The following is a 17,551-nucleotide window of genomic DNA, read 5'->3' on the forward strand; positions in this document are numbered from 1 at the left end:
ATATCACCACTTTTTATGCATTAGATATAAGTTTTGGAAAGACACTACTTTTTTAAACACTTTTTAAAGGACTGTATAGACACAATACAATATTTATGATTTGATGTTTCTCACATAAGAACAATTGTTAGGTTTGTTCTTTGTTGGGTGAGAAGATGAATAAAGGGATGAGTCTGTCCTTTCATCTTCTCACACAGCTTTTGCAACTTCTTGCAAAAAGGCTCAAAGTTGGCCCTCTTTTCACTGGCTGGTTTTGGAATGATTTGGAATAGCAGATGGCATTGAGATGTTTGCTTTCAACATCACAACACAATGCAAAATGCAATTATAATTTTTAATATATTTTAAATTTTTGCTGAGACTTAGTGTATAATGGCACAAAAGCAAATTCAAAAAATTATAAAAACTATTACATATCACAACAAGCATAATTCACTCCACTTCTGGTAGTTCCTATTCCGATTATCTTAAAAAGCATGATGTTCGCAGAATGTCTTCTAACAGTCTTCTTCATTGCAAGGTTGCCGGTCATTAACAGTACTTCATGCTTCATATTCATGTATGAATGTTTCTTTAAACCGCTTTACATAAAAGGGAAAAGAAATAAGAATCTAAAATCTGCATGATTCTTAAATTTCTTCATTCTTTCTACCACCCTTATCCCACAAAAAATTAATTTTTATTACAAAAAAAGCAACTGTCAAAAACTGTATAGTTTCTTGAACTGACATTACTCTTTAGCATGCCAAAAAACTTGAAAACATTTATTTACTACATTTTTTTTTGGTCTGTAACAGTTCATTTCTCTTTAAATAATTTTTATTTATATATTTTGAATCCTGCATTTATGCAGTTCACTCACAACTGTCTGAGAGTCTAAAACCAGCCATATCTCCTGGACCGCCGGTCCTCTTCTTTGTAATCATGTTCCGTTTCCAGATACTCGCTACGATCATAGCCTTCAGTGATGTCTGCTTCAGTAGAACGAGCGATGAGTGATTGAGGAGTGATTGGTAGGCACCGTGCGGCACTCACTAAAGGCAGAACATTCAACTTCTGCTGTGCTTCGCTCAGTATACCAAAAGACTTCAACAGTTTCACTGCCTCTGATGAGTCAAATTTTAAGTCAACCCCTGTCTTGACCTTGATCCACTTCTCTACTTTAGACTCCAGAGCTGAATCAGACAAGCCTCCTGCAAGACAAAGGGAATCTTTGTATGAAAATAGTAAGATCTCTAAGATTACTTTTGAAATACAAATACATATAATTTTATCAAGGATATTGACAAGCTTTTGAAGCAATAACTTTTGTACACCTTGAATCAATGGTCATTCCTACTTGCACTAAATGTATACTAAAGTAATCTGCATATTTTATAAAATTTTCTTACTACCATCTTTTAAATGAGAAATCCTGCTTATGTAGCTACCACATAATTTTAAGAATGTGTCACTGGATTCTGAGTCAGTAGCATCCCACTATGCATGAAAAGAGCAGCTTTTAAATGCCCTTGGTATAAAATGTCTTTTAAGAGATTTTCTTTGCATGAGCTGCATTAAGATTGAGGCAGAAAATGCCAAAACAAAAGTAGGCCAAAAGACTTAAACAGTTTTACAGCCTCCTAAAGAATGACAAAAATAAATACAGTACAGTTAAAAGGAAAATTCACTGAGGATTACTGATTACATTTCTAATTACTATAAAAATTGTGCAAAATGAGAGTGTTTCAAAAATCACCTCAAAAAGCAAACAGAAATCAACGTAAAATTCGAAACATGAACAAATAATGAGACATACAGAAGCTCACATTTCAGCTATCACAGGATGAAATTCTCTGGCTGTTAAAAAGGTTAAGATGAAAATTAGTGCTAATGCAATGCATCCACACTTAAAAAAACTAAACAACTAATGAATATGCTGGTTTACCAAAGATTTGTGGAACTCAAACTGAACTTTTCTACCCCTGTACACTTTAAGAGACCTTAACTTTAGTAACATACCTTGATATTGTATAAAACTGAACCATTCTGCGCAAAATCTAAAACTATGTGAAGTGTAATAATGAAAAAAACTTGTTATAAATGTCCACATTGCATAATACCAATTATGAACCACCATCCCTCTTTCCCCTCTTCAAATCTAACAGGTGCTTACCAAGCTGTGCAGGAAGCTGTTGGCTGCTGGCTTTCTGTCGAACAGAATCTGGTCTTGATGTCAGTAGAAATGTGTAGGTTAGCAATGCCTCTTTGAAAATCTCGTCTTCTGCTCTGTCCACCAGCAAAGCCAGAAGTCCCTGATTGTTGGCCACATTCTTGAAATAAAGCATCCGTGTGATATCCAACAGATATTCACTTCGCCGATTTTTATAAACTGTCCATGCTCTGATGCTAATGGCCCCCATCACCAAACTCAGCACCAGAGACCAGTCAAACTGCACCTGCGCTAGTAAAGTGACAACTTTGGCAACTATACCAGCCCCAGCAAGGAATATGGATGTTGTCAAAATGCTTTTGTCCCAGTTGCTCATTTTGATGGTGCCATCTGGTAGAAGCATTTCCAGACTCTCTACTGGAACCTCCTTGAAGGCTTTTAATGTGAGTTTAGCGTCTTTTTTCAAACGAATGGCAACGACAACTCGCTTGTAGTATTCTACACCAGCCTTTGGTGTACGACGAAAGATACGGTTCAGCATCTTTTCCACAATTGTTTCCTCATGCTGCGGTTGTTCCTTGCCAAGGATCCAGAAGCGTAGAACATCATATCTGTCAGGATTGACACTTACCTGTTCACAGAAAAATATATTTTTCATGTTTTCTTAGGAACATCTTTAAAAGGAAGACCTATTTGTTTTTACGACAAATGATGCTTTATTATGCAAACTTTTGTAGAAAAGAGTTTTCTAAAATTTAAATGTAATGCCTTGGGCAAGAAAATATTAGGCATTATTAGACAAACCCTATGTACATATAAAAACTCCAACTCTCATTTACAATTTGTCAGCTCACCACTGTTCACATAGCTACTAGGATTAAAAGACTTTATTTAAAACTTCAAACGCATCCACTAAGCTACAGATTTATCTCTCTTTCCTAGTCTTACTCAAATGTCAATGGAGAATTTCTGTGATTTGGCATGTTAAATTAAAGATATAATTACATAAGAAGGGGAACAAAACCAAGCATTAAGTGCTCACTCTCATTCCACTTGGGGAGTTGTGTTCTGCTAGCAAACGCTTCAGCTGAGACTTATCCAGCTCATAAAAACTGGCTTTTTCCATGATGTCTTCTAGTCTTTGTAGCAGCCAAAACTCATGATCCAGTTTCTCCCGTCTTGTTGTCTCTCTTGTACGAAGTGTATCTTTATCAGGATTTATGGGATCAAATAGGAGCTTTGGGCAAAAACAATGAAAAAAACTTGATCAAACCAAATATTCACCATCCATTTCTAAAGAAGTGAAATAAAAACCCAAATAACTCTTTAATAAACTATAGTATATCAAAGGTAAACGTGGCAAAATATTATCCACTATTAAGGCCAGGTCTTTATTGTGAAAAGAATAGTAAAATATCAATAATAATTTTAACCTTGAAATATTTATAATGATTTATGCAACATTTTAGTTCTTTGTTAAAGATCTCTCGCTCTCTCTCTCTCTCCCTCAAAACTATATGCAAAATTAATGGAAAATCTGAAACTTTCATTCTTCTGATTTTTTTAAAGTCTTTAATGCGACTCAGACAGCAAGCTTTCTTTTAACAACAAAAGACTTTTGGAAATACCTTAAGTTCTTGAAGAATACTATGATATTTATTGACAATAGCACTGTCAAGAGCTAATGCAAAGTCATGAAAGGCCTTTTTTTCCTCATCAGTCAAAAAATCCTTTTCTTCCATCAAGAAACGAATAATTGATTTTCTTGTGATAGGGATGTATCTTTCTCTGCAAATGAAATTCAATTCATTTAGCTTCATGACTGAGAATGAATTCATTGCTTACCATTCAAATTTTAATGAGGAAACCTCAAGAGGCAGAGAATATATTAAATATGTGACTGTGACGTTTGAATTCCTCAGACTTTATTCATTAATTATGCCCTCTTCAAGTTTGCATGGAGTATAAACAAAATGAAATGAATAAAAAAAAACCAATGATTTTAAAATTTAAAAAACATAGCGGTATTGGCACACTAAAGTAGCTTTTATATCACCTGTACAAAGAATCTGACTCAGACTGACGCGTTTGCACCGGGGTGGAAAGTGTTGGCTGCACACTGGCCACAGTGGCCGTGGGCGTGGTTTCTTGTTTTGGTGCCGTGGCTAACATCCGCACAACATTTATTACATTTTGTCTTTGCTGCTGCTGGATGCGACACATACATTGTCTGACTCCATTTGAGGCACGCTACATTGGCACAGAAATAACTTTTTCAATCAGAATACGAAATCCGAAGTGTGTATACGTACTACTATTTACAATTTGCAACAGTGATAAAGATGTACATGACAATTGCAAAATATTTTTGAACACTTGTAACAGTTTGATTAAGAATAGCATAAATTGATATCCTATTTTGTTGTTTTTCTTTTCCTCGGAGTTCAATGAGCACAATGTAAACATTCAAATAAAAAGATCTCAAGAACAATTCAAGTTCGACGACTAAGCTCATCACGAAATCGTATTATTCAATAAATAATTGTAATTGAAGTAGCTATGTTACATTGTCTTGAAAATGTTTCGTAATTAGTCAAGTTTCAGGCGATAAAATTATCACACATACCTTAGCTGAAATGCATCTGACAAAATATGGACCGATGCTTCCAGCCTCTCTAAAGAAGGAGGCTGCCATTTTCGCCAAAGTGTAGCTCTCCTGATTCAAAGAGCGACAAAGGTCTCGGCTTTAGCCTTCACCTTGGGAACATAATTTACCGCGAGATACGACTTCATCGACTAAGTTTCAAAGTACAGATGGATCCGTCAGAAGTAGAGTTTTTAGCAGAAAAAGAAAATATTACAATTGTTCCAAACTTTTCACTTGAAAAAATACACTTGATAAGTGTGAGTTGTTTTAAAGTTTTGTTTACAACTTTCTATCGTCATTTATACTACTCTCTCAATCTTCGAAAGGATTGAAATAAAAAAGATTGAAATAACAATTTTACATTAAGTCTTTAGACTTAGAGGGTAGAGTAATATCTATATTTTCTTATCAGTGTTAAGGACTTATTTAACTCTGACCTGAGAGCATTCGTTTGGTTTACGATGGCACTGGGTGAGAGGGCGTGGTAGTTTGGTGACCGAGCTAGGCTTGTTGGAGGCACCGAAGGTAAAATCTTTTAAAAAAAAAAATTAAGTGAGAAAGTTAACCATTTTTTCCTTTTTTGGGGCAGATAAACTACGTTATCAGGGGCATTTCATATTGTGTTTGTTCGGAAAAGTGTTTACGGTATAGTAGTGTGATAATGTTCTTTTTAATTAACTTGTTAAGCTCTTGGTTTTCCTCTTGATGTGTCCAGGGCGATTTTGGTCCCTTTAGCCCCGGATTACCAACAGCAGTTCCTCTCTGGATGGCATGCAGTCTCAAGCAACGACAAAAATGCAGAATAGTTCAGCCAGAATGGATGGATGTTGGTAAGTTTAGGATTGGAAATAACTTTAGGAGGACACCAACACATTAAAAAAGTTGCTATGGACGTCATGACATACACCATGAAACTGAGCAAGCTCCATAATCCTAACCCTAGCGGAAACCCCAAAGCTGGTCCTCACCAAACCCCTAACCCTAATTTTAGTCCCCTTTACTGGTTGTAAACAGTTCCGTGGCATCCTGGCCCCTCCTAAAGTTTAGGTAGTAAAAAGCAAAAATTATTCTGTGCAATATAAAACTTAATAATACTTTTAAATGGATTATATTTAACATTCCAGAAAAACTTACTGAGAAGAAACAGGAAGAAATGGATTCAAAGTTCTTCACACAAATGCCAAGCAATTACTATCTGGAAATTTCACAACTGGTTCTTCAATGGTAACTATACTTGCCATTGTTTCCATAAGGCCTCATTTGTGCTGTATTTATGGTGGAACTGTCTCCTTTTTCACCTGTGTCAGTTGTATACATCAATAACTGTTGCATATAGTCACGGACAAATTGTCAGAAATTGTGGGCAATGTATATTTGAAAGTTTCTTTTGCAGTGCCACAGATGACATTTCTCGAGCTGATGAAGTGAAGATTTTGATAAAAGACATATGGGACCTCAGAGTAGCTAAACTTCGGAGCAGTATTGACATGTTTGTCAAAAGTGATGCAACACATGCTAAGGTAGATAACAAAAGATTTGGATGTTATATGCCATACCACAGTCATGAAACAAATACCATAAGTTTTAGAGTGCATTGATTTACTTAATTCAAGTTCACTTAAAAAATATGAAAAATATATGTCAAAAAATCTAATAAGCACCTCAAGAGTGTACAGATCAGGTCTTAACTTGTTCTTACCTTGGATTCATTTCTATAGCTAAAACTGGTATCAATTTATACTCTTTTTAAATATTATCTTAGAATATTAATATAAATATTAATAAAAACAACAAAAGGTAAAAATAAAAAATATTGGAGTTAATTATTTTAAAATATAAGGAATTAAAATTTCCTGCCAACTTCAATGCAGCCTGAATATTCTCTAGTTTGTAATCACATTGGAAATAAGGTATCACTCATGAAATTTGAATAAAGTTTAGAAATATAAATCAGTCCGTTTAGTCAGTAAACTCTAATACATCACTAAACTATGGCTCATTGTCTAATTTTCACCATCTAATATGCTTCTAAATTTTTCAAGCGCTTAGCATAAGCATGGTCCTTTGACAAAAGCAGAAAAATGATGCACTGGATATTGACGAAAGAGTACAAATACACATATAGGGGCATCTGTAGCCAAAGGGAAGTAATTCATAGCTGTCTTACTTTCCAAATTACAAATCTGCTCCCCTTAACCACGTTTTTATTTTATCAGGAAAAGTGCTTAAGGTCAGAAACGGATGTGAACATAACATTTGCATAGAAAAAAAATAGTTGATTCAAACAAGTCACCCTAGCTAGAAGGAGTTGATTTTCTTAAGTTAAAGGAGTTAAAGTTTTCATAGCCAACAGTGCTGCATCAAACCTACATAACATACTTTTTTTCTTTTCAGTTGAACCACTTAACACTAATGGAGATCAACACTGTACGTCCATTTCTTACAGCTGCTCTCAATCACATGCATTCCCTTCATGCAAATCTGACTTCTGGCTCCAGTTTGTCTCAGGACTGAAGAGATAATTACTCACAGTTGCACAGCTTTATCAAATTCATGGTTCAAAACAGTCAAAATCAGGATTCTTTGACATTTGTTCCTTGTTTTCAATGAGGGATGAAAGGTTGAGATGATCAGGTGAAAACCAGTGCTTGTTTCCAAATGGCCTCTCCTTACATATGAACCTTAGCTCGAAAGGAAGTTGTTGGATAAATTAGTGTTCCCCAGTACAATTATATTTACATAACTGATGTGATTAGATATTGCATTAGACTAAGGGTGAGAACATTTTTTTCTGTCAAGAGCCATTTGGATATTTATCACATTGTTCACATTATCAACTTAAAAATTAACCTTCTCATTGGTGAAGCCATAGTTTTGCCACAGAGCCTTAATACTATTGCAACCTGTACACTCTCAGGGTGCCTCGCACTGATCTTCCTTGAAGTCACCACAATACACGTAGGTGAACTATTGCACCAGAGAAGAAGCATACATGTCTGTCATGTCATATACTTGTATGTGTCCTGTCTATCCCATAATGCATGTTCTTTGCTTGCCCTCAAAATTAATTTTATTACGATTCACTTAATATAAATTTATGTTTCTACTAAAAAGGCTAGATTTTTTTAAAATTTCAAGTTCTAGCTGCGATTGCCTTGGTAGGGCCAGACCAAATGATTTCACGGGCCTTGTACATACAGCCTGACGGCTGGATGTTCCCCACTCTTGCATTAGACATTTCAAGATATAGACTTGCTTAACATTGATTAGGAAGCTGCATGTAAGGGACATCAGTAGTCATCTGATCTGAACTGTTGTAGCATGTATCATCTGGCAGACTATGGCTGTAGTGCTGAGGGAACTCCCTGGTCTTTTGTCTTCCATGTGTGTAACTAGCAAACAGTGCCCTAAACAGATCTGTCATAAGAATGGGGTGAATACATGAGTTAAAAAAAAAAGAAACATTTAGCAGACCATTATCTCTTGTCTTTTTATGACTAATTACAATGTAAAAAGTTGTAGACAGTGCCTGAAATGCATTAAGCATGCAGCTTAGAGGGCATTTTTTTCCCACATTGGTTACTGGTTAACTCTATGAAAGCCTAGAAAATGTAAGCTTTGTAAGTGCAAACTCAGTTATTGTTTTAATTCTTGGAAAAGAACCATACTGTGCATGAAGGAAAGTGAAAAGTCCCATTGTAACGTGGGAAATACAGAAACTTGAAGAAAAGCAAGGAGAAACTAGTCAAAAGGAGGCAGTGGCAAGGATTGGGGCACACGCTCACAAACCTTACTAGCAGCTCCTACATTCAGCCAATCAAGTCATCAAATGCAAAACCAGAAAAAAGAAAATTACAAGTATTTAAGAAAGAGGAGCAACAATTAGGAGTCTTGTTCCAGAGTTGGTAGGGGAGGAAGTGATCCCTTCATTCACAGATGCCTCTGGAGACATGATGTGGTGTGGATGTCGTTTTTCAACAATAATGCATCTACTAAACAAAATTATGTTCATCATCCAGCGCCTGGCAACATGTATATTGCTGGTGTGCTGTGAGAAAGAGAACTCTATTTTAATTTTGTTGATAGACACTTGTTGCCTCCCTTATGTTGACACTCATTGCCTTTGCCTGTAGGTTATCTCTCCTGAAAGTACATGTACTGTATTCAGTTGATCAAAAATGTTCATCCTGTTTCATCTGACATAACATTTAATTAAAAGTGTTCATAAAGTGTAACTGTAATAATACCTTGTTTTCTGCATGGGACATGCCGTAAGAGATAGAAATCAGCTCAGCTGTCATGAATTAAAATGTGCTTTTTTTTTCAGCAATGTTTTAACAAAGAAAAACTTGTTGGAATTCTTTCTCTCTTCTGGTAATGTACATTTTTTCTGAGAAAGAAAATCAGCATTGTTCTGTTAGGTAATACTGTTGGTTTGATGATAACATATAAACTATGTTATAATTTTTGTCTTATTTAATATTATTTTCCTTGCGTCTTAAAGAAAGGTGTAGCATTGTCACTAGTATAATGTGAGTTCAAGCTTGTAGCCAGTGCAGCTCACTAAGTAGGGATTTTGCATGCTCAACTTTTCATCTATAACAAACAATGCAAACATTATTCTAGGCCTTTGCGAGGATCGTCCAGGAGACAGATCTAGCAACAACTTACAGTAGTCAGATGTGACATCACAAACATGTAAATCTGAAAGTTATTGTCAATTTTTATGGAAGGCAATAAATGGGTCTATTTAAAGTGTATGCTGATATGCTTGTAATCTTGTGGAGCCATGCTGTTAAAAGCTGGCACTGGAGTGCCTAAATTTTTGTTGTTGCTTTTAATAAACCCAAGTTTTAAATCATAAACTATGGCATTCCTACAATAATGTTTAACTATAAAGTTAGTATGAATAAATGAGTTAATGATGAACTGGAGATGAGGGTGGTTGTATAGATTATTTTATGATTAAAATAATTAATTTGCCAGTTCAGAGATGCTGTTGCTGTCAGTACATTTCTTGTGTAAGGCTAGTGGCTAAAACTGATGCGAAAAGAAAGCTTTTCAAAACAAAAATACAGTGGTTACCAGAAAATCAAATGCACAAAACAAGCCAATAAACCTACGCACCAAAACCTGATCACTATAGCCTGCCATCTTCAGTTTATAGAGAGTGACAATTAGAAACTGCCTAGCATTTCTATTTTGACAGTGATTAGGATACAATTAATATTCTTTAATGATCCAGGCTTCTGGCTTTATTTCATTAGAGACTGGAGGGCAAGAAAGAACAGAGTAGCCAGACAATAGTTTAACAAAAGTTTCTGATCTGAGACTGAATATGAGTAATGTTCCATAGCTTGATAGCCCCGGGAGAATGAATCCTGTTACACATCAAGGTCAGGAGCAGTTTTGTATAACAAGCACTTCTTTCCCTTTGGAGAAGACTTGTTCTGCAAGCTAATACAAACCAACCTACTTTGTTGTTCTTGCAAAACAGAATCAGATTCAAACCACAGAGTGGCGACAAGAAACCATAAGATACTATCACTTTCCTGAATAATTTATTGCATCATTTAGGAAACTGTACAAAAGAAGAAAGTATACATCAAAGGAGTAATTGGTATCGCTACTTTCTACTATAAAGAAAAAGTGCACATGAAAAATAATCTACATGTATATTGTTTGCTTGTAAAGCATTCCATTCATTTAGCAAATAAACATAAATGACAAAAGTAGTGATTTTTTTTTAAATATTGGAACTGTGTCACAATGATATCAAAATGCCATACTGAATCAGCAAAGAAACACATCCACAGTGAATGTGATCTATACAGTGACATTGGGATTTTTACATATTATGAAAACAGACATGTTATAGACCATATTTTCCAATCTCTCACAATCGCAGATATGTTTCTAGATATTTCTTTAAAAAGTCTTTGTAAATATGCCTGTGAAACCCATGCCACAGTGATATGGATATCTTTATTTAAAATAGATATATTGAAATCTAGATGTTTGCGAAGATGCAACTACCCAATAATTGCCACACTAGTTTTTCTGCTTGCTTTTTTTTTTTTTTTTTACTGACACCTAATATGCCTATGATTAGCTAATAACTTTTCCAACTGGTCCATACTATTTTAGAATATAAATTTTGGCTTTAGTCTCCAAATAATATGTACTTCATGTCCTCTCCTCTACAACCTACAAAAGTTGAACAGAATAAGCATGTTAAAATATGGAAGATTGTGTGATAGCCTGAAAACAACAAATAAAAAGAGCTGTTACAAAATTTATTATCATAATATGGATGCAGCGGAGCAGAACACCAAGTGTATGCGTTCTCCTGCAAGATTTCTCTGTAAATTTTGCCTGTTTGTAAATGCATCGTATGACTCTTTAAGAAAGCAATTAAACTTTTCTCTTCTGTTTTTTTACTATGGGTTTCCTAGGCCAAGTTCCAAACTAGCTCAAGAGCAAGCGAGTGAAGAATTAGATTCTGTTGCAACAATAATACAATACCACTGCTCAGTTAAGTCTTTTTAAAATTAATGTCATGACTAGGAAATTGCACCTTTCCAATGGTCAGGCTCATCTGCTTACTTCACATTCACTCTCAACCTAAGAGCCACTGCACAGCTTCCATCTCATGTTACTAACAATAACCTCTGACATATTTATCTAGAATGACTAATCCTCACTCTGTTTCACTCTTCTATTAAATGGAAGGCATTAAAAGTCTGGTTTTACAATACACACTTGAACAAAGATAATATAAATTTAAAAACAAACAGGAAATTGCACATTGAAAGCATTGAGCTTTGGTGCCGCACACTTAAGGTAAGATATTAAATATACACCAAGACAAGATATACATGTATCAATGCAGCCGTTTTCACTTTTTGTAAACTGGATTCATTCTCAAATAACTTTTCAAGCCAAACTCATAGCGCACAAAAACATGCACTCGCACAAAGAAATATTATGCCAATAACTCCACTGCAGTGGTAAGCAGCTGCTGAGAAATCAGAAATTTGGACACTAGAAGTTAAAACAAGTTCTATTATTTCTTAATAGAGTGAAAACAGTAGAGAAAGCTTTGTTTCTCTCTTCCATGTCTTTCTGGCCTTATTTGAAACACACTACAAAATAAGAGAAAAATCATCCTGTAACAGTGCACTTAATGCTTATTCTTAGTCTAACAATTCTGCAGATATTACATCCAAATGTAAACACTAGAAAGTTTGTCTCATTAAAAAAAGATCATGCATAGTCTACTTTCTTATATATTTTTAATTACTGTGAGCAACATTAGCAGAACCTCTCTAACTTTTATCTCATGGCACTCTTCTGTAAAGCGAGGTTTCTTTGGTGCCTGCGTCTGTGCAGAATTTTTTTTCGGGGGGGGGGGGGGGGGGGGGGGGGGTAGAATTGTCCTAGGAATATCTATCTACTTCTTACATATCTAGATAACTATCTTCCTTTCAAACTTGATACTTTTAAGCTAGAATATGTGTTTAAGCTCAGAAAAACTCAATGCCTCAGAGAAAAATGTCTTAGGTAACAATTTAATATCCTCAAAGCAAATTAAAGACATGACACACATTTTCTGTTGTTTACAGTTACCTATCTTTACCCTTTGTTTCCAAATAGCTCTTTAAAGGAGGTTGAAAAACCATACCCTAGTGGAAAAAGGCAACAGGTATTTATATATACAGGCTTTCAATAAAAATATGACAATTTTCATGTAATGAATGCAATTATTTGCAGGATGAGCTGAAAAATGTAATTTACAAAGACACTAATGAAAGGCAAAGAAGATTTCAGTACTATTTCAAACTTGACATGCCCTCATAATCACTGAAAACACCAATTGTGAGTAAACTTTGATTTTGTGGAATCTCAGGCATGTTCTCCCCTCTTCTCCACAGGTGTACTTTTAAAATATGAAATCCTAAAATCCACAATATCTTAAAATGGGTCTTCAGTTAGTGCTGTTATTCTCCTCTACTCTAAAGAAAGAATGTAGAATGCTGACATCTGGAGTTTATAAAATAAAAGTAGGATAACTAAAGTTTTATAAAGTAAAATAAAGCAATTTTTCCAAAATATACTATTTCTTTCTACAATAGTAAGATTTGTAAGGAAAATAATAAAAAGCATTCTGCACAAGTTTATACCAGAATGCAGAATATATATATGCTTAAATGAAGTTGGCTACAATCATTCCAAATTTTCAAAATCTGGATTTCTGCATTACAGATTTTTTTAATTGGAAAATATCTAATGACAGCTTACTTTCAGCTATGATTAATTTATCTAAGGATCCAAGAAAAATCTCCACCAACTAACAATTCAGTGTAATAGAAGCACAGGTTCCATTAATAAAAACTATTTTAATATTTAAAGTCTACATTATTTAAATCCCTTAAAGTAAGCTGCTCAACAAAACTTGAGTCATACAACTGCCAAGGACTTTTCGCCTGGGCATGAGGAAGTTAATATAAATTGATTAAAAAAAAAATTGGATGCCTTTTGATAAGGAAATGATAACTGAATTGTTAAACCAAAACTTTCCCCGATTTCTTGATTGCACATTGTAATTGACACTACATTAATGGTACTGATACTGATGTCTTATTTTCAGGTTTTCAAAATCTACAAGTTTCACCCACGTACATAACAGAATTTTGAATGTTAGAATTTGTTTAACTTTTTGCAGTTCAGTTTCTTGCTCATACATTATGTGCATATAGTTTTTCAATGCCTGTTTAACTGAACTGTTCAGCAATGAAATATGGCCATTCTTCATTTTACAAAACTAAAACTCTTCTGTATGTTAAAGAAAAGACTTGATTTACTTGTGTAACTTACTTGTCAGCAAATGAATATATTACCACAAAGCCCTTTTATTCTAACTTTGCAAAGTATTTCTGCTGCTAAAAACTTTCTGAAAACAAAGTATGCCTTTAAGGAATGAGTACATGAAATTAAGAGAAACTTTTAAAGTTCTTAACATTTGTTTTAATTTTAAGAATGAGGCTGTGTCAGAGATGAAAAGTGGCATTATATATTGTCAATTGTTAAGAAGGCTTAAATACAGTTAAAATCTAATTTTAAAAATCATTATGCCATAACAATTATGATATTCCACATTATCATTTGGGTGTTGATCATATCACTAAACACCATCATGTCTCCTGTAAAATCTTAGGGTCACATAACTCTTCATCTGACAATTTTAAACAAGTTGTTCCAGTTCCATGTTTTTGTTAGCAGTTAACAATTTTCACAAAAAAAAAAAAAAAAAAAAAAAAAACCACCTTCGATCCTCCAATTCCAACTCAAAAGGAGCACAGTGATCAGTTTGAAAATTTCTGCTGATACTAATACACAGAAAGCATGATTCCACAGGTACACCTTTGAATTGCTGAAATAATCCAGCGGTGAATATTCTTACTGCTCACAGATTTCGACAGTAAGAAGAATCCAATAGTAGGTACACTGTACACATTTTCTCTTCCATCAAGGGCAGAATCTCTGCTCAAGCAAACATAGTATTCTTCAGGCGTGTGGGAACTTGACAGCAACAATGCTGCACTTCTCCTTTTGAACCCCATTATGGGAGCAATGAATCTTAATGAAGCCATTTCATTGCAAAAGTGATATGAACGATGCAAGAATCTGATCATCCTGTCCACAGTCATCATCTGTAGATATGAAGACATTTCTTGAGATTGTCTATTGAAGACTGCAGTTCCAGCCGCTCTGCGTTGTACATTTCTTTCTCCTTCAGCAAGCCCTGGAGACAGAGATGCATGAAATAAGCAACCATGTAAACAATTTTTGCCCAAACAAAAAAACGGCAGGTTTCTGCATGTACAATGCATCTTTACACACACACACCCTGATCTGTCTCACAAGACCACAGTCACACATATAGAGATTAAAACTCACCTCCATCTTTTTGTTCAATGTTTCCCCCACCTTTCGAAGCTCTGTGTTTTCTGTATGCAGACGCCGACACCTTTCCAACAGAAGCTGTGCTTCAATTCGCTCTTCTGTCAAAAAGACAAATTCTTTTCATAATTAGGGAAATAAAGATATTAGGGAGTATTCCAAAACTGGAGACTTAAAATGTAAATGCCAACAATTAAATTTATTCTAAAGACACTCAACCTCTTACCATGATTCATCATATTCTTTATCACTACAGGATCTTTTAAACCAGAGAGAGTGAGGTTTTACTGGTGATCTTGTGCTCTCGTCACTGGCTTGTCAAATAACCCTTTAAAACTCCTTTTTAAGACATTTTCTATCATGACCACATCTTAGTTACGACCGAAAAATTTTTCACAGACATATTTTGCTATCTAAACAATATTTTCTCCCCATCTGAACATATGACCAACTGTTTGCACTCTATTAAGACTTTTTTTTTTAAAGTTGCATGATGAAAAGAAATCTAAATTACAAATGTTTAAATATACTCCTGGCCAACCATTTACCCTATTTTATGATTTTCGTGTAAAATAACTGAAATACATTTTGAAAGAGACTGCTTGGTTATTGAATCACTGTGACCCAAACCATATTGCTTAAGTCCTATGTACTGCCCGCCTAACTTGAATCGACCCAATGACCAAGTGAGAGTGAAAACAACATTATGATATGGCTTTTAAGAGTTTTATTTCAAAATTTCAATAAATGAGCTTGAATCTATAAGTGTCTGAAATCATGGTTCTTGGAATGAAAGCAGACAGGTTGATGTCCCTACTATGACCTCTCTCAGCTACGACCTAATTTTGGTGGATTAAAATTTTAATTGACTTTAAATAGGGAGGTTTTAGTGTATCTGTAATAACACAAAGTTTTTTCCTAAAAAGACTTCAGTATTTTGTGCACCTTCTCTATGACGCATGTACGATTCTAAAACACCCTCAATCCCTGGCCATGGATAAACAACACGAGCTCCGTCTGATGCCAGTCCTGTGGTGGCTGTTGGAAAGCATGCGTGCATGTTATCTCCTGATGCCACAACTCTGCCACCTGAATCACAAAGCAGCCTGTGTCGCCCATGTGACTCGCTGGCATGCACTTCCCCTGTTCGAGCATGGCCTGTGTAAACAGTTTCAGGTGTAGTTACACATCTACAATTACACATGTGAAAAAACATTAAAAGCAAGCATGGAAATCCAAATCTCTTAGATAAAAATTTCAATGAATACATTACCTTTTATTTTTTAAAATAATAAAATTTTTATATTCTTATCAGGTGTCATGACCACAGCAAATAACATAACTGCTCTTTATCGGAAGTTGACTCCTGACAGCATGCTAGCATGTGTCTGCCATGCACAATTAGAATAATATGCTATCTTCCAGTATATATATATATTCCATTGATCCTTTCTTTCCATTCAAATTCCTTATCAGACAACTCTTTCGGTTCTCAGTTCCAACCAGAGCACCCAGCAATACCGGACTAAACATGCTTACTCATTTTCTGAGTCATCTCCTTTTGGCGGGTTGACTGTAAGACCGATTCATGAAACTGTTCTGCAAACTCCCGGCTAAGCTGGCGATCTTGTGAATCTGAGAATATGACAGCACTGCCAGTCTTGATGTGAATATGATTGTTTTGCACAGCTGGAAGTTTTGGCTGGTTCTGATGGGTAGTATCCAGATGACGATCATGCACTCCTCCCACAGAAATGTGTAATGGTTGAGGACTATGGTCCATCTCATCAAATTTTCTTTTAGTGCCAGCAGCCCTGTTCAAGCTTGATGATAGGTCTGAAGTAAAATTTAGAAAAATAAATTAAAAGAGAAATAAAAAGAACAAAAGGAAGATCTTTATCTGGAATTCTGTTATGTACTTCAAAAACATCTTCTAACTTGCAGAATGAAATGTGAATGTGTAAGAACCCTGGTTGCACTTACATAGCAAGAAGAACCCATGACTGTTAGATTAAAGGTTGCAAACTGCAGCTGCACTCACCAACAAGAACTTGGTTTTGAGGGTCCCTTGAATGAGATAACCTGTTCTTCTCCTTGTTCAATCTTCTGTGTTGACATTCTTTGCAGATCTTTCGAAGAGCTTCTAACTCTGTTAACAAAAGCATGAAAGGTCTCCATTTATATTTCTAGTCTTTAGCCCACGCTATTTTTTTAAATATCTCAATTTAAGCTTTATGTTAATACAAACAATGAAAATAGACACAAAACAAATCTAAATTTTAGATAAAAATTATTTCATGCTAAGAAATGCAAGTGTAATCAGGGGGAGGGGATGTTTTTTACAGTTAATGTGTTTTCCAGTCCCCCTGGCTAAGCAAAATGTTTTTGTTTGAAAAATTTAGTGATGGTGGAATAAAGATTTTTGCAACACTCTGTGTTGAACTCAATCTCTGCAAACTATAAAGTATGTTCTCTGCTGTTATTTGATAACTCTGCAACAGAATACTCAGTATTAACTGTGATTCTATGTCCCTCTCATCCTTTTCATACACCATATGGTAACCTACAATACCGCCCTTTTCTTTTTTTTTTTGACCATTTGCACTTATGTAAAATAAAGCATTTTGTGTGTAGTTTATGTACACAACGTACTGAGATTATGTTGTAAGTTGTGAATAGCACACAGCACAAGTATGCAACCTTCACAGTGTGTAAAGTCCTCCCACCCATAAAAATAATGTGTCATGACATCTTTCATGTAATAATATCAAGAGCTTAGAAACTAAAAG

General features: G+C 35.0%; 3 protein-coding genes across 3 annotated transcripts in view; 1 reads left to right on the plus strand and 2 right to left on the minus strand.

Moving 5' to 3' along the window:
• Nucleotides 1-320: 320 nt before the first annotated feature.
• Nucleotides 321-4,895, minus strand: LOC112576881 (transmembrane protein 143-like). Its single transcript, XM_025259700.1, has 6 exons — nt 4,779-4,895; nt 4,209-4,402; nt 3,781-3,940; nt 3,195-3,389; nt 2,156-2,783; nt 321-1,193 (listed from the first exon to the last, which is right to left on the minus strand). The coding sequence occupies exons 1-6, from the start codon at nt 4,845-4,847 to the stop codon at nt 877-879; spliced, it is 1,563 nt and encodes a 520-aa protein (XP_025115485.1). The 5' UTR covers nt 4,848-4,895; the 3' UTR covers nt 321-876.
• Nucleotides 4,891-8,986, plus strand: LOC112576892 (DNA replication complex GINS protein PSF2-like). Its single transcript, XM_025259723.1, has 5 exons — nt 4,891-5,056; nt 5,515-5,629; nt 5,924-6,023; nt 6,193-6,319; nt 7,194-8,986. Exons 1-5 carry the CDS (start codon nt 4,967-4,969, stop codon nt 7,311-7,313), a joined length of 552 nt encoding a protein of 183 aa, XP_025115508.1. The 5' UTR covers nt 4,891-4,966; the 3' UTR covers nt 7,314-8,986.
• Nucleotides 8,987-10,338: 1,352 nt separating this feature from the next.
• The window catches only part of LOC112576874, a 75,178-nt gene continuing 67,965 nt past the window's right edge, over nt 10,339-17,551 (minus strand). The window contains exons 12-16 of the mRNA XM_025259689.1: nt 16,804-16,911; nt 16,302-16,598; nt 15,708-15,920; nt 14,760-14,863; nt 10,339-14,604 (exon numbers count right to left, since the gene is read on the minus strand). Of these exons, the coding sequence (XP_025115474.1) occupies nt 14,509-14,604; nt 14,760-14,863; nt 15,708-15,920; nt 16,302-16,598; nt 16,804-16,911 (818 nt within the window). The 3' untranslated portion in view covers nt 10,339-14,508. The remainder of the gene's footprint in view (nt 14,605-14,759; nt 14,864-15,707; nt 15,921-16,301; nt 16,599-16,803; nt 16,912-17,551) is intronic.

This window comes from Pomacea canaliculata, linkage group LG12 (assembly GCF_003073045.1).
Source record: "Pomacea canaliculata isolate SZHN2017 linkage group LG12, ASM307304v1, whole genome shotgun sequence".
NCBI classification, from domain to species: domain Eukaryota; kingdom Metazoa; phylum Mollusca; class Gastropoda; order Architaenioglossa; family Ampullariidae; genus Pomacea; species Pomacea canaliculata.

Coding starts and splice junctions, on each gene's coding strand:
- LOC112576881 (XM_025259700.1), bottom strand. CDS start 4,847: ATGGCAGCCTCCTTCTTTAGAGAGGCTGGAAGCATCGGTCCATATTTT. Junction 4,403..4,778: donor TCAGATGCATTTCAGCTAAG/GTATGTGTGATA, acceptor GTGCCAATGTAG/CGTGCCTCAAATGGAGTCAG. Junction 1,194..2,155: donor ACAGCTTCCTGCACAGCTTG/GTAAGCACCTGT, acceptor TTTGTCTTGCAG/GAGGCTTGTCTGATTCAGCT.
- LOC112576892 (XM_025259723.1), top strand. CDS start 4,967: ATGGATCCGTCAGAAGTAGAGTTTTTAGCAGAAAAAGAAAATATTACA. Junction 5,057..5,514: donor AAAAAATACACTTGATAAGT/GTGAGTTGTTTT, acceptor TGATGTGTCCAG/GGCGATTTTGGTCCCTTTAG. Junction 6,320..7,193: donor GTGATGCAACACATGCTAAG/GTAGATAACAAA, acceptor TTTTCTTTTCAG/TTGAACCACTTAACACTAAT.